Raw genomic sequence first — 17,038 nt, 5'->3', positions numbered from 1 at the left:
TAGCGCTTGGATCACAGGTATGCAACGTCATACCTGTTTAGTGCAGTGCTGTGGTTTCAATTCAGTGTTTTAAGGATGCTAGGCAAGCACTCAGCCGACTGAACTACACCCCAGCCAGGAATCTGATTTCAACAAACATATGCGACTTGTCTCGAGAAGCCCTGTATCTAGATGATATAAGAGGAGGCTTCTGCAGAATTAAGTTCTTTTTGGTTGAACCGTACTTCTAATGGTCTTACAGGCATGCCTGAAGCTGGGGGCTTTATACATCCCTAACAGACAGGGACTGAATGAATGGTTGATAAGCTGACCCTCAAACCTGTTTCAATTCTGCAGCCCAAATGCAGATGTTTGTCTAATTGTGTGTGGAAGAGCCACATCTCAGCAGTTACACGTTGTTTACCAAGTATAATCAGAATTTCAATGTTCAGGGTCACTTGTCTCATAGCAGAGTGGTAGAGTAGGGTAGATTAGAGTGAGAAATCTGGGTTAGTGGAGGTTCACTTTTGCGCAGGCGCAGAAAGAAGCCTACTAATAAAACCTGAAAGCACCCTTCCCCCCACCCCTTTCCGGCTTGCCTCTAGCGCAGGCGCAGAGAGTGCTCCAATATGGCCGCCTCCGTGGATCTGGAGTTGAAGAAGGTAAAGGGGGCTTTTCAGCAGACAGACCCTTCTGTTCGAATGATGAAGAGAGTGAGGAGGAGAACGGGGGCGGGAGGGGGGTGAGGCTCGCGTCTCGCTGGAGGAAGGAGACTGTAGGGGGCGGGGTCTGGCCTCCCGGAGCCCTGAGACGGGACCCGCTCTGCTTCAGGTGGAGCCTCTTGGTGGCAGGAGCTGCTTCGGGCGGGTGGGTTGGGTTGCTGGGTCACGCGCGGGCTGGGCTGCAGTGTGGGACTTCAGAGACATCTCTCAGTGTTTTGGAGCCGCCGGGACCCCAATTTCCTAGCATGAACTGAAGACAGCGTCTCACAGTGATGCCCGTCACGGTGCTTGCAGGAGGAGCACCTGCAGTTTGGATTCCTCATTTGATTTGAAAAACTCCAGGTTCAAACTTTTGCTTTTAGGCCATTTATTCTATACCATACTTTCCCCATCACCTTTGTAAAGAGCTCACACACCACCCCTGCTCCCCACGTAAGCTTTCCAAAAGACCTTTCAGAGGAATTGGATTAGTATGGTTATTGTTATTTTGTTCAATTCATTGCTTAGAAATGGTTTTGCTGTCATTTTGCTTTTTTTTTTTTTTTTTAAGTGACAGTGTCTCAGACAGTGTGTTCTAGATACTTACAATGTAGCCAGGCTGGCCTTGAACTCCAGGCAGTCTTTCTGCCTCAGCCTCTTGAGTTCTGGGAATTACAATCTTGAATCAAATGCCAGTTTATAAATGGGTAACATTATAAATTTGGAAACATTTTTTTGCTACTTAACAGTCTGAGGACCCTGAATGTGCTTTTTTTTTTTTTTTTTGTGGAGAGTTAGCTGTAATTAGAGAGGACCCTAGAATTCATTCTGCTTAAACTTACTTTTCTAAAGAGGGAAACTTCTAGTGTCTTTTGGTTTGTGGCTTGTTTGGTTTGGTTAGGCCCTGAACCCCTAATGCACTTTAGTGTTGCTGCCTTCTGAGTATTAGGGTAACAGATGCGTGCTAGGGTCCCTGGCAAGAAAAGTCATAAAAGATTGAGCCTCAGGCAGAAAAATGGGTCAGTGGGTGAGACACTTGCCAGGCGGCCTGGCTGGTTAAGTGCTATCCCTAGACTCCATGGTGGAAGGAGAGAACTGCTCAAAGTTGTTCTCTAATGACTTAGAGGTACAACGAAGTTCACTGGTCCCTAAGCACACACACAATAATAAACACATCTTTAAGACCAAGTCTAGGATTTGGTATTATTGTGGCCTTTTTTTCAATCAGTAGGTTCTTTAGGTGAGAAACATTTTTGAAAGGTGTGTGTGTGTGTGTGTGTGTGTGTGTGTGTGTGTAGACATGCTTGCAAGGTGCTTCGTGGAGGTCAGAGAACAACTTTTGGGAGTTGCTTCTCTCTCTCTAATGAAGTGGGTCCTGGGAACTGAACTCTTGTTGTCTAGCCTTCTAGGCAAGCTGAGCCGTCTGCTGGCCCAGATTCTGGTTTTGTTTTTTCTAAGAGACCGAGTCTCATGCAGCCTGGGCTGGCCTGGAACTTGGTTATGTAGTTGGCATGCACCCCTACACCCACTATCCCCAGTGCTAGGATTTGCACTCAGGGCTTCCTGCATTCCCAGGACCTCTCACTGGGACCTAGGGATTGCCACTTTGGCTAGATTGTCTGTCTAGTGAGCTTTAGGGACCTTCCCCTCCCCCCCTTGCCTCCATGCCTAGCATTAAACAACAGAAGAAACTTGTATTTTTATGTATGTATCTTGCCTGCACGAATGTCTGTATACCATATGTGTGCAGCCCTCTCAGGCTAGAAGAGGGCTTTGCCTCCCCTGAAACTGTAGTTAACAGGTGGTTGTGGGCTGCTATGTGGGTACTGGGAACCAAACCTGGTCCTCTGCAAGAGTAGCCAGTGCTCTTAACCCCTGAGCCATCCCATCAGCTCCCAAGCTCAGCTTTCTTTGTGGGTCCTGGGGAGTGAACCCTGGGTCAGCTGACTGAACTGTTTCCCTAGCTCCTATAAGTAACATCTTAAGTAGCTGCCTCTGGTTAACCTTTGCCTAAGCAATACAACAGCTGAAATAGCTGTTCCTAATAAAAGAAGCCACTTGCTATTGTTCTGGGGATGCTAAGTATGTGGCTCTTGCTTTTTGCCATTCTTGTCTTGAAACATGTAAACTTAGCCTTATACAGCATTCTCTCATGCTATAAATCTCAGCCTTTAAATTTTTTCTTTTTTTCTTTTTTGAGACAGGGTCTCACCATGTGTCCTGGACTTGCCTGGTACTCACTATGTAGGTAGACCAGGCTAGCCTTGAAATCACAAGAGATCCTTCTGAGTGCTGGGATTAAAAGTGTGCATTTCTATGCCTGATATGTAAATCTCAGCTTTATATATAAAGCTTTATATAAAATGTTTTCGCCTTTTATCATGTGAGTTCAGGTTCTAGGGCTGGAACTTGGGTTGTTAGGCATGGTACCTTTACCTGCTGAGCCATCTCTTGGACCTCTGTTTGTCTGTCCACCCATCTATTTATCTATAGATAGGTTAAAAAAATAATTTTAAAATGTTTGTGTGTGCATATACAAGTGTGCTCAAGTGTTCTCTTACCATGTAGTTCCCAGGGATCAAACTTAGATTATCAGGCTTGGTGGACAGTGCCGTTATCTGCTGAGTCAATTTCACTGGTCCAAAAAAAAAAATATATATATATATCTTTTGTGAGACTAGGTGTCTTGTAGCTCAGCCTGGTTTCGAATATCTTACAAATCTGAGTCCCAAACAACTCCTGAATCTCCTGCTTCTGACTCCCAGTTGTTAGGATTATAGGTGGGAGACACCAGGTCTGGCTCTACAGCCAGGATTTTGAAATAATGTGGGTGTTTTGGATTCTAGTTATGCAATACAGATGTAGTAAGTTGTTTTCTGCTTTGGGTCTCTGGGTTTATCTCCTGAGTATTTTACTTATCCCTTTTATTACTCTCTGGCTACTTGATAAATATGGCTTTTCTTTTTAAATGCACATTTGTTTTTGTGTTCATATTGATCATGCGGTCTATGGATAGGGTCAATGAATAGGGTACAATTAGAATTTACATAGTGTTATCATTCTGTTGACTCTTATTTATGCTTATCTTGGTAAATCTTACAGCTTTGTCTGGCTAGCACGTTCTGTTTTAACAAATCTAAATTTGACTCAAAAGTTTCACTTCCTAAATCAAGCACTTGTTTTTCTCAGGCCTTCACAGAGCTTCAAGCCAAAGTTATCGATACTCAACAGAAGGTGAAGCTTGCAGACATACAGATTGAACAGCTAAACAGAACGAAAAAGCACGCACACCTCACGGACACGGAGATCATGACGCTGGTAGATGAGACTAACATGTACGAAGGTGTAGGGAGAATGTGAGTAAATCAGCGCACCCTTCACGGGGCTTTCTTAGGAGAGGCTTGGGGGAATTAAATGGTGGAATGGTTTATTTTCAAATTGGGTTACTTAAAAAAGAATACTTGGGTTAAAATATAGAAATAACTTGCAAAAGCTTTCTTTAAAAAAAAAAAGCATAAAACCCCAGGTGTGTATTTTAAAATTTTATGTTTTTCACTCTCTCTCGCTCTCTGTTGGGGCATGGGTATGTGTGCCTGTGCCTGCAACTGCCCACCCCACCCCACCCTGCCCCTGCCCCTGCCCATGGAAATGTTAGATCTCTTGGACCCAGATGTAGGTGCTTCAGAGCCTCGTGATATCAGTGCTGGCAACTGCACTTGGGTCCTCTCTCTGCAGGAGCAGCTAGAATCTTTTAACTGCTGAAAGCTCTCTCCAGCCACTCCCCATTCAAAAATATTTTTCATTGACTATGTATGCATAGTATGGCTGTGTGTTGGTCTTTGCAAGTGAGTACAGATGCCCACTAATTTATGCTTTGTATTAATTATCAATATAATCTATTAATGCTTTATTTTAAAGCATTCTAAAGGAGTGGAAACAGAGACAGGATATTGAGAAAGGAAGAGCACTCCTGAGAGTGGGCATGGGCTAGTGAGCAGGGAAGGGGCTGAAAAGCCCTGGTTGTTGACATAATTAACCACTCACGTTACATTCTTTCTACCAAAGACATATTCTTCTTATGAGAGAGATCAAGTTGTCTTTATATTTTCTGAGAACATGAAGACTGGGAAAGCCCTTGTGTACGGGCCACATTCCGTTTCAGTTAGCTAATGGGGAAGAGCTGATTGTCTTTAAGGTAGAGGGGAGGGGTTCTGTGTTTGGCCTTTGGATGTTATGGACTAGGTGGGCCTTTAAGTTTGGAGAGCTTTTAGTTAGAATGGAATTTGACCTCCGACTTGGGATGACTTCTTTTGTGATTGACTGGGAGGAAGCATAACATGTGTAGAGTTCTGTAATGACTTTAGAATGACATCATGACAAGGTGACCCTTCCCGTGACTAATTCATTCTTTCTGCTGAGGAGTGATGACAAAGGTTGGATTGGCTTTCTTAAATGAACCGCAGACATTTTCTCTTCAGTTCACGTTTTTCATTTGGTCTTATTTTAAGAGAACAAGAGCCCCTTTTGTGAGTTTTTGTTTTTAATTTTGAGATGTTCTTACTGTTTCTCAGTCTGGCCTCAAACTCTGTGTAGCAGAGGGTGACTGAACTGCTGTCCTCCTGCCTCACGTCACCAAGGGCGGGGATTGCAGGTGTTCAGGATTGGATTACAGCTGTTCAGTGTTAGCTCCAGCTTGTGAGGTTGTTAATGGTACAGAACAGAATGGGAACCAAGTAGAACCCTTGATTGTGTGTCATGTAGCATGAAATGTTGGCATTCACTGCAGGGTAATTTTCATCCCTTAGTTTGAGTATCCTTAGGTCTTAAAACAGTGATGCCAGCCTATTACTTGGAATTCACACCATTACTTTAGCCTTTGTTTATAATAGCTAAAGTTATAAAGTTTTTGTTTGTGGTTTATTTGTTTGTTTTTTCCAAGCTGGCCTTGAACTCACAGGGAACCCCCTGCCTCTGCGTCCTGAGTGCTGGGATTATATGTAGCGCTCCCACGACCCCCAACATTTTGTTGATTTATGAGATGGGGATTCACGTGGCCCAGGCTAGCTTCCTGCTAGCTTCCTGCTAGCTTCGCAGAGACCTTGCCCATCTGACCTTCCATCTTCCAAGGGCTAGGGTTACTCTTGTGAACTTCATTGAAAATAATGTTCTCAATTTTCAAAAAGTTTTAAATTCTAATTGTTTTATGTTTGATTCTAAGAATCAAACCTAGGGCTTTGAGCATGCCAGACAAGTCTTCAGCCACTAAGCTGCATCCCGAGCCCTGAAGTTTTATATTTCTTTAGAATAATGGCATTTAGTAAGCATTGTGCATAAGTTGTGGGAGTTAGTTTTCTTTTTCATATTGTCCAAAATTCTTCAGGTAGATTGTAGTCCATGCAAAGTATTACAGAGTTTAAAGGCTTACATATGGGTACTTAATGGTAGAATGGTATTATTTTACGTAAATTATGTTTCTTTTCTTTTCTTTCTTTTTTTTTTTTTTTAGTTTTCTCATTTTTTTTTAATTAGGTATTTTCCTCAATTACATTTCCAATGCTATCCAAAAAGTCCCCAATACACTCCCCCCCCCCCCCAGTCCTCCACCCCTTGGCCCTGGCATTCCCCTGTACTGGGGCATATAAAGTTGGCAAGTCCAATGGGCCTCTATTTCCAGTGATGGCCGACTAGGCCATCTTTTGATACAAATGCAGCTAGAGTCAAGAGCTCTGGGGTACTGGTTAGTTCATAATAATGTTCCACCTATGGGGTTGCAGTTCCCTTTAGCTCCTTGGGTACTTTCTCTAGCTCCTCCATTGGGGGCCCTGTGATCCATCCAATAGCTGACTGTGAGCATCCACTTCTGTGTTTACTAGGCCCCGGCATAGTCTCACAAGAGACAGCTATATCTGGGTCCTTTCAGCAAAATCTTGCTAGTGTGTGCAATGGTGTCAGCGTTTGGAAGCTGATTATGGGATGGATCCCTGGATATGGCAGTCTTTAGATGGTCCATCCTTTCTTCACAGCTCCAAACTTTATCTCTGTAACTCTTTCCATGGGTGTTGTAAATTATGTTTCTTAAGAGAAGTGTGCAGCTTTAGCGTTTTGGATGAGCCTTGGTTTTAAAGGGAGCTCTGAGTTGTGCACTTGGTTCAGCGTGAGCTTGCCCTGCATTGTAGGGCATGTGAGGTGAAATGCTTCTGTCACTTGGCCAGACAGAGTATTGGTGCCGCGGGGCTGGAGAGACTTGCTGAGTGCCAGTCTGGTCATGAGGACGTTGCCTCTCTAGATGCTAACCCTGGAATGCCTCCTTCTGAATTTATGGTCTTGAGTAATCTTGAGGAGTCTCATTGTTATTCCAGCCTTTCCCTTCCCTTTTAAGTGCTACGTGAGAATTCTGATCATGTGACTTTACCCCATAGTTTGTATTTTGAAACAAGATTTTAAAATCCAAAACCCTGTTTTGTTTTCGAGTCTGCAGTAGATTTTTCTATTTTAATTTTGACCCACAATTAGCAACATTCCTCTTTTTTTTTTTTTTTTTTTTTTTTTTGGTAGAATAGGTTTCATGTAGCCCAGCCTAGCCTGAATTTTTGCTCACTTGTTCTTTCTACTCCCAGGCCTGCTCACATCCATTCTTCACCATGCCAGAACCAATCATCCCTCACAGAACCCTTTGCTTATCCTCAGTCCTTAGAGGGGAAAAATCTAATCCTGTTAGCCTCACATTCATGGTCAGATACTCTGTTTTTAATTGGACCATCCAGCCTCAGGTCCTACGGCTTCCTGTTTGTAGATTTAGAGTAGCACAGACATCTCATCTCATGGTCTTTGTTTTTATTTTATCTGTTCAGGAGGATTTTGAGACTTGATATGGTTTTTAAATATGCTTTGGCTGATTCGTGATGTCTGTCATGGAGGGTGGGAAGGAGACCCAGCACACGTACCACACATTTTTACCCTTGCCACATGGTTTTTGCTTCTTTGGTTTTTTTTTTCATGTCATGTTTTGTAGGGTTGTTTGTTTGTTTGTTTTTTGTTCTTTGTGGAGGTGGGGGGGATCTTCGGTTATTCCATTTTTGGCCTTCAGCATTTCTCTTTTCCCTTGTGAAATTCTCATCCTTCAAGATATGGCTCAAATCTTGTGATGCCTTTGGAAGTTTTCTAGATTTACCCATCTTTTCTTCAACAATACCAAGGCTCTTTGTTTTGACTGTCAGCAGAGCACGTTGAGTGTGTCATGTGATCTCCCCAACCAGATCGACTCCCTTGAGACCATCTACACATATCGCCTTTGGTTTCTCCGCTCTCAGAATAATGTTTGGCACAAAATACACGTTAAATAAATACATATTGATATGAGTTGAATCTGATCGTTTTTCAGCCTAAAATAACAGCATTTTTTGGGTTCTTTTTTGTTTGTTTATTTGACATAGGGTCTCAGATAGCTTAGGTTGGTCTTAAACTCTGTAGCAGAGAGTGGTCTTGAGTTTCTGATCCTCTTGCCTCTGTCTCCGCATACTAGGATTACAGGCCTGCAGTTTCTTGATTCTTTTTTTGTTGTTGTTGTTTTTTTGTTTTTGCTCTTGTTTTTCGAGACAGGGTTTCTCTGTGTAGCCTTGGCTGTCCTGGAACTCACTTTGTAGACCAGGCTGGCCTCGAACTCAGAAATCCGCCTCCTGCCTCTGCCTCCCGAGTGCTGGGATTAAAAGCGTGCGCCACCACGCCCGGCCAGTTTCTTGATTCTTTAGAGAAAAGTTATGCTTCGAAGTTATCAGAGGCTCAAGAATTAGATTTTATAATCCTATTTTAATACATGATTTGGCCAAGATGGAATTATAAAAGTAATATATATAAAGCCACAAGTGGTGGTAAATGCCTTAAATCTCAGCACTGGGGGGCTGGACAGGAGGATTGTTGAATTTCAGGCCACTCTAGCCTACAGAGGAGTTCCAGGCCAGCCTGGTTACATAGTAATACTGACTCAAAACCGACAAACAAAGTAACATTATGACTAAAGTAGAGGAATTGTTTCTTAACAAAATTACTTGATCTGACTTGATTAATCTGATTAATTTTCAATGCCAGTCAGTTTTAAAGTGTCAAAACTCACAACAAAGAAATCCCCAGACCTCCAGAATGATGCTGTGGGCACAGTTCTTGGGGAGAACAAAGGCTATTCTGTACAGTGTAATATCAGTACAATCCTGTCTGCCTCTTTCCATCCTCACATAGCTGGAAGACAGATTTCCCTTTTCTGGGTATGTATGTATCTAAGCATATCTTTGCAAGCCCACATGCCCTTCAGCTTATATTTAGAGAGCAGTTTGGTAGTGTTAAATAACTTCTGTGTGGCTATTTTGGGGTTAAAGTAAGGGAAGCCAAGCTGTGGGGTCAGAGAAGATGGATTGCTCTCCACTGTAAGCCCCAAACTTCATCGCTCAAAGCTGTGTCTGTCCGTCTTTTGGGTCGTTGCCAGCACATTTTCGTTCTCTTACTTCATATTCTTCGGAGAGGCTGTTATGTAGCCTGATACTACTACCACCGATTTCTAGTTCTGCTGCTTAAGCTGTTTGTGAGCTGATCTCACCGATCCGCTTTGAGAAGCATGATGAAAGTTACAACTGTGGGCTGATCTGTCTGGCTATTTGGAAGTGTTTGTCTTTGCATCTTTCTATCGTGCAAGGAGGGAATTCGGATTTCAAATAAATGTGATGTGAATGTTTCTTCTTTTTTTCCTCCCCCCACAAATACAAAACAACTTCTGATCATGTGAGTTTTCCTTTTCACTCTGTATAGTACAGGATGAGAAGTTTTAAAAAAAATAATTGCAATGTTTTGATAAGAATTGTATTTAAGTACACATAGATAACATTTATCCATGCTAGTGCTTGAAAAGACTATGTTTTTATAAACAATAGGCATGATTCTGACCTCGATTTGATGTGAGGACTATCCTAACATTTTGTTGAGCAGTGCATAAATAACATTTCTAATTTTCAAAACAGATAAATTGGCCTTTTATTTTTATTTTATTTTTTTAACATGGGAGCAACTTGAGTAGATTAGCCTTTGAGAAGAATGATAAGTCCCTTTTTAAAGCCCGACTAAAAATAACTTGGTGCCATATTTAAACCAATTTAGAGGTATGCTTCCATTCTGTGGGTATTTTTTTACATTTAAGGAACTAAGAATGAACAATGGTATAAATCTACCAGCTGGATAAGCGTCTAGCAATGCAGAGGTTGCTGTTGGGGAGTGTGGCTATTTCTACTTGTTGAAGTAATTTTATGGTTGATCTTTGTTGGTTGTAAGATCCAGAAGTACAAACTTAAGTTAAATGCTGCATAGGTAGAGGGTAAAATAGTAGGTGCAAGATAGCCAAGCGCTGCTCTGGGAGAAGCTCTCAAGCACATTTTCAGCTAATTAGGATAAAGAAGTCTGAACTCTTCATCACAGCTCGGTCAACTTGCCCTTTGTTTAAAATCATGATGTTCATGCTGTTATCTTATTTGCTAGTGTGACTGTTGACACATAATTTCACTTGTGACATCCCTTAAAAGTAGGATAAATAGTTCACTTAGGTTAAGTATTAGTAGAGATAACAGTTGTGCATGTGAAGTTTTCAGCCCTTTTACAATATCATGTATCTATATAAAGTTTATCTTCCAGTTACGTGAGGTAATTTTAAAGCTGAAGAAAGTTGTATTTTATTTCCAGGAGATTAGGAAATAATATCTAGAAAGCGTAGCACAGCAAACATTGTTGGCATTGTTTATACTGCTGTTGGTACAATAAACATAGCTGTACTATTGCTCTCATAAGAATCAAGTATGTTTGTTTATTACTAGTCTTAAAGATTTGTTTATTTATGTATTTTGTCTGTGTGTACAGTCTGCACACCAGAAGAAGGCATCAGTCAGAGCCCATGGAACTACAGTTAAAGATGGTTGAGAGCCTCCATGTAGATGCTGGGAATTGAACTCAGACCCTCTGGAAGAGCAGCACCCAGTACTCTTAACTGTTGGAACATTTCTCCCAGCCCTAGATTTAGATATTTAATGCTAAGTGAAGATGGGAAAGAATGTATAGAATACTTTTGGTGGGAGAGCCCTATTATAAATGCAAATTTACAAGTTCCTTTTATATTCTTTTCATGGGAGTAACTTGTATTTTTTGGTTTAGAAAGCAATGTAAAGATAATGTTCGTTTGTTCCTTCGTTTGTTGGTTCCTTCCTTCCTTCTTTCTTTCTTTCCTTATTTTTTGTGGGGGTTGTGTTTTGAGACAGGGTTTCTCCGTGTATTCTTGGCTATCCTGAAACTTGCTCTATAGGCCAAGCTGGCCTGAAACTCATAGATCCACCAGCTTCTGCCTCCCCAGTGCTGAGATTAAAGGTGTGCACTACCACTCAGCTGCAAAGATAATTTTCAAAGGTAGTATTTTTATTTTTTACTTTAAAAGATTTTTATTTTTAAAAGAAGAGAGGTTCTCGCTGCTCGGCTACTCTTACTAATAGGACAGGACTCACCCTCCTTATGTTTTTATACAGAGCCATTTAAAGCCATTGCTGTCATTGCTCACAGTTCTGAGGGAAAGAAAAACAACACTTCCTGTTGTGTGGGAAAAATGACTTCAGCTTTGTTGATGTGGAATATGTATAGACACATCTCCTTCTTCCCAGATTTAGGACTCCAGAGAGGGGACCTTTGAGTAATCTTAATTTCCTTAAGTTGTCAACACTTAAAAACTTGATGCTCATTACGACTGTCCTCCTGCTGTGTACAGTGACATAATTGTTTTTAGGTCGCAGAGCTTAGCAGACGTTTGCGTAAGTCTTACATAGTTATGTTTCTTCTGCAGAAGAACACTTTAATAATTCCTTCCTGTCTTCCCTCCCATGTTTCCCAGAATGTAAACATTCTCACTGAAATACAGGAAATTAATTTTGAAAATGTGCTAATTACAATCAATTGTTAAAAGGAAAAAAGTCTCTTAAATAGTGCAAATGTGCTAAAATAAATTTTCATTTAATGTATCCTTGTTATGAGGTTACTTATTATTAGGCTTTAACTAACTTTCTTTCTTTCTTTTCCTTTCTTTCTTCTCTTCTCTTCTCTTCTCTTCTCTTCTCTTCTCTTTTCTTTTTTTTTTCTTTTTAAAGAATGTAATCCATTTATTCTAGTACTTTGCATTTACAATTCCTGACATCAATAGACCTGATATTGGGGCTGGAGCGATGGTTCAGTGGTTGGGAACACTGGCTGCTTGCTCTTCCAGAGGACCAGAGTTCAATTCCCAGCACCTACATGGTAGCTCACGACCATCTATAACTCCAGGGGACCTGATGTCCTCCTCTAGCTTCCATGAGCTAAGGTGCACACACAGCGCACAGACATCCATAAAGGCAAAATACACATAAAATAAAATAATTAGAAATAGCTTTTTAAAAAGACTTGGTTAGCCGGGCATGGTGGCACACGCCTTTAATCCCAGCACTCGGGAGGCAGAGGCAGGCGGATTTCTGAGTTCAAGGCCAGCCTGGTCTACAGAGTGAGTTCCAGGACAGCCAGAGCTATACAGAGAAACCTTGTCTCAAAAAAAAAAAAAAAAAAGACTTGGTATATCTCCCACAGAAAGGACTAAACATAGTCTGCCTCTGTCGCATGAACGTAGCCGTTATTCAGCAACCTGACAGCAACATGGTGAACCTAAGTTGATGATAAACAAGAGTCAGTATAGTTAACTCAGGGAAGGGGTCAAATACCACTGACTTGAAACAACCTGTGTTACTTTGTTACTGAGAAATGATGTTCTAGTTAACTTGAGACAAACAGTAAAATTTCAGTTGTACTAAAGGATTGTCTGATTTTAACTGCTACTTATGTCATTGTGATAAATTTAGGAGCAGTTTGCTGTCTAATCTGTTTGAATGAGATGGCTGAAATGCTTATGTCAAGGACTGTTTAATGAAATACCCAAAATGGACTTGAAAGAATCGACTCAGTGTGCGAGGCTTAAACCACTGTATGTACACATAGTTGGTACACATGATTTGTTACTTGTATCAAAAATTGCTGGGCTCTAGGAGTGATGATGGCACAGGCCTAATTACCAAGTGATGGTAATCCATTGCTGGGTACATGGAGCTGAGACAAAAGGATTGATTCTGAGAGGAATTCTTATTACCTCTCTTCCCGTTTTAAAAAGTGTGTGTGTGTGTGTGTGTGGTGTGTACCTTGGAGTGACAAGTGAGCTGCCTCATGTGGGTAACTAGGAACTGAACTTGGGGCCATTGGAACTGCAACAAGAACTTCTAGCCACTGAGCCACTTTTTTCTAAAAAAGTGATCATTTTCCTTACTTAGTCTCTTGTATGTGGGAGCACACGTGGAAGTCAGGACAAACTTGAGTCACTTCTCCCTTTCCACCATGTAGGTAGGTCCTGGGACACACACTCAGGTGGCCAGGCTTGGTGGAAGTCACCTGCTGAGCCCTCCTCAGCTTCTCTTGTTTAGAGGCGTATCAGTTACTGTGAAATGGAGCAGATGTTTGGAAGACATTATCCTTTTGGCTTCAGAGTGGACTGAAATTACTCTGATACCAAAACCTTGAAGCATCTAGAGCCTGGTATTAAAAACATCTCTAAATAGGTAAGAACTCATGACTGCTTTCTGCCCATCTTTTTATGTTTGCTGAGACTAAGAGAGTTGGATGACAATGTGCATTCTATTTTTTGTTTTGTTTTGCTTCATTTTGAGACATGTTCTCACATTGTAGCCTAGCCTGGTGTGGAGGAATTCATTATGCAGATCATGCTAGTTTCCAACCAAGGTTGATTTTCCTGACTTAGACTTCCGGGATCTGGAATTGCCACACCAGCTTCCCATATGCAACCTGTATGTATGGTTCTGAATGACTTTTGACAGGTCTTAAAACTTTTTTTGATGACTTCCTGTCATCAAATTGATTGGCTTTCTACCTATATATGTTCATTAATACTCATATCCTTGATTATCTGCCTGTATATGTTCATCAATGCTCATATCCTTGATTATAGTTTTCCAGTATTATATTTTAACCTACTAGAAAAATAAAGATTACATTTTTAAGAGGAAGGAGCAAGCTTTCTTAGGATTTACCTCAGCATTTGAGGTTTGATGAGGCAGAGTGAGAGTGGTAAACATCAGAGGCGATTATTTACCAGAGTGCTTAGAATGCCAAATAGTGACCCAAAATAAACATCTGTTTTAAAATAGGTTAACGCACTACAGCTTCCATTTCAGGAGTTATGGTGTGACTTAAAAATAGACAGTGCTTTTTAAATTAGTACAAACTGAACCTTGCAGTGCACATTACCTATCCCAACACAGAATGTTCGTAGGTGGGGTTGGGGTCCTCAGGAGCTGTGGACATCTAGTCCCCTGGAGTGTACTCCCCGCCCTCACCTGACCCCTCAGGGAGGAGTCCAGCTGCGCCTGCGCCTCTTCTTTCTCCCTGGCTTGACTTTCCTCTAGACCCGACCAGCATCCTTCTCACTCTCAGGCTGTTTTCTTTTCCTTCACATTCGTAAATACTAGATTGACCCTGGGCTTACCAATTAGATTTTTCCCCTCTTGCCTTACTTATGTTTAATTGTCTTCCCGGTCCCTCCCTCCCACCCCCTCTGAGATAGGATATCCTACATAGCCCAGGCTGACCTTACGTTTATTATATAGCTGAGTATGACCTTGAAGTTCCATTTTTGTGTGTATGTGTGTTTATGTGTTCGTGTGTGTGTGTGTGTGTGTGTGTGTGTGTGTGTGTGTGTAGCAGCAAATGCTCTAAACCACCTGAGGCATCTTGTCAGCCATCTCCTCAGTTCACTGAACCTGGAATGCACCAGTTCAGCAAAATTAGTTGGCCAGTTAGCTCCAGGGAGCCTCCTGACTGCCTCCCCAGCCCTAGGATTGATCACAAGGTGTGCACCTTCAGGCTTTTTACATGAGCACCGTGGATCTGTACGTAGGTCCTTAAGCTTGCAGAGCAAGCACTTTACCAGCTGAGCAATTTCTCAAACTCAGACTTTAAACTTCTGATTCTCTTGGCCTCTACCTCCTAAGCTCTGGGGTTACAGGTATGTGCTACCACCTGGTTTATTCTATTGGGAGATTGAACCTAGGGCTCTTGAGCCTTGTAATGGCTCAACTACATCACCAGCCTCCAAATGCTTTCTTACATACTGACAAGTCCCACATTTTTATCTTTAACTTGGATTGCATTGTGAATGTGTTTATCTCTGTTGGTGGTTTAATCGGTATCTCCGAATTAACTTGGCCAGCATTAAAGTTCTTGCTCTTTATGAATAAGCCATGTTGCTCATTCTTCCTCATTTCAGCCAATGGCCTTTCCATCCTTTCACTGCTTCCAAATCTTGGAGCCTCTCCCTCCCACTACCACTTTACATTTGATCTGGCAGGTTTTAGGAGCATTACCATGTTTACAGAAGCGCCATCAGCATAGAAAGATTCCTTGTTGTTTTGCCATACTTTTTTTTTTTTTTTTAAACTCATCGTGTGTCTATTACTAAGTAGACCATGTTGCTAAAATTATTTCCCAGGAGGAGACATAAGCAATGTCTACCCCTTTTCCTAAGGCCCAAGGACAGCTTAGGCACAATTCTGCCCAAGTTCACTCTGGAGAACCAATGAGTTTATTGGGGTTATCTACAGGGGTGTGAGTCCCTCTTCCTCAGCAAACTGCACCTGGAAAACCTTTACTCAGCAGGAATGAGTGTGTCCTTGTAGCTGCATAGATGGAGCCCCCTTCTCTTGTCTTCCCTGGTTTGTCTAATGCTTCTCAGAGGCCATGTGCAATCAAATGACAGAGTTACATACACCAGGCAGTAGGTGGCTAGATACTTAGGTGAGATTCTTCTACCCTCCCCCTCCATGAGGTGGGATAAAAAGTTAACAGGCCCAGCTGGGATAATCTTTTTGCCAGGGGTTACAACTGAACTCTCTAAGATGGCAGTTGATATGCTTGGAGGACAGTCACTCATAAGAACCAGGCAGGTCTCAAATTTAGAGGTTCACTTTGTCTGCCTCTGGAGTGTGGGGACTAAAGATGAGGAAGACTCACTGTGCAACTCTGGCTGGCTGGAAGTTGTAGTTCTCTTGCCTCAGGCCCGGAGTGCTGGGATTAAATGTATTTGTCACCATACTTAGGTAATTAATTATGTCTTCACTTGGTGAAAATTAGGATTCATCTTAATGTGTGTGTGTGTGTTTGTGTCTGTCTATGAGATAACTCAATCAGAAAAGTTCTGCCAAATAAGCATGAAGACATGAGTTTAATCCCTTGAACCTAGGTAAAAAGATGGGCATGTATGATGGTGTATACTTACAAGCATGGCAGAGACAAATAGTTCACTAAGGCTCTTTAGTCAGCTGGCCTAACCTGATTGATGGGCCCCAGGTCCCAGTGAGAGCTCCTGTCTCAAAAACCAAAGTAGAGTTGGGGATGTTGCCTCACGTCTTTGATCCTAGTACTCTGGAAGCAGAGGTAGGTGACTCTTTGTGAGTTTGAGGTCAGCCTAGTCTATATAGGGAGTTTGAGGCCAGCCAGGGCTACATCCTGTTTCAAACAACAAGGTAGTTTAATAGAATAGCATCTTGTTTCCCATGATTTTGGAAGATCCTGTCTAGAAAGTCATTCTGTCTCTCATTTATTTGGGGTAGAATTTTCAATGGGGGCTAGAACCCACTGTGTATCCTAGGTTGGCCTCATATTTGTAGCAGTCCTCCTGAATCAGACTGTACAAGTGCTGGGATTACAGGCGTGAGCCGCTCCCACCAGGACACCCAAATTGTACCAATGTGTTGAAGTGCTTTCTGTTTACCTCTAGTAGTTTAAGAGTGTTGGGTCTTTGATAGGTCTGGATCTCTGATGTCGTTTTGTATGGGGGAGATGGGAATCACGTTTGATCTACTGTGTTTATGTTTCCAGTTTTCCTGGCTCCATTTCCTGAATAGGCTGTTCTTCTAGTGTATATTTTTGGTGCCTTTGAGAACTAGTTGGTTATAGAGAAGTGGGTTTTAGATAAGTTGCTTGTTTTTTGAGACAGGGTCTATGTAGCCAAGGCTTCCCTGGAACTCACTATATAGCCAGGCTGTCTTTAAGCTTCCAAGTGTTAGAGATGGAGCCTGCTGTCTTGTCCATGCTGGGCAGGACTGCACTCTGACACATAGCTATGTCCCAGTCCTTACACTTCTCTTGGTGGAGGAACTGTTTGTAGCATTCCGGTGGCATATGTTTGCCAAGATAAATATCCTCAATTTTAGTTTGAATTTCTTTTATTTTTGAAGTATATTTTCACCTATGCT

General features: G+C 41.9%; 1 protein-coding gene across 1 annotated transcript in view; it reads left to right on the top strand.

Annotated features, from left to right (window-relative positions):
• The first annotated feature begins 572 nt into the window (after window positions 1–572).
• Window positions 573–17,038, top strand: part of Pfdn1 (prefoldin subunit 1) — a 53,217-nt gene continuing 36,751 nt past the window's right edge. Inside the window, exons 1-2 of the mRNA XM_021150814.3 lie at window positions 573–641; window positions 3,870–4,036. Coding sequence (XP_021006473.1) covers window positions 609–641; window positions 3,870–4,036 — 200 coding nt within the window. The 5' untranslated portion in view covers window positions 573–608. The remainder of the gene's footprint in view (window positions 642–3,869; window positions 4,037–17,038) is intronic.

This window comes from Mus caroli, unplaced genomic scaffold (assembly GCF_978045245.1).
Source record: "Mus caroli unplaced genomic scaffold, Mus_caroli_1 scaffold_19, whole genome shotgun sequence".
Lineage (NCBI taxonomy): Eukaryota > Metazoa > Chordata > Mammalia > Rodentia > Muridae > Mus > Mus caroli.
This window is presented reverse-complemented; position numbering and strand designations above follow the sequence as displayed.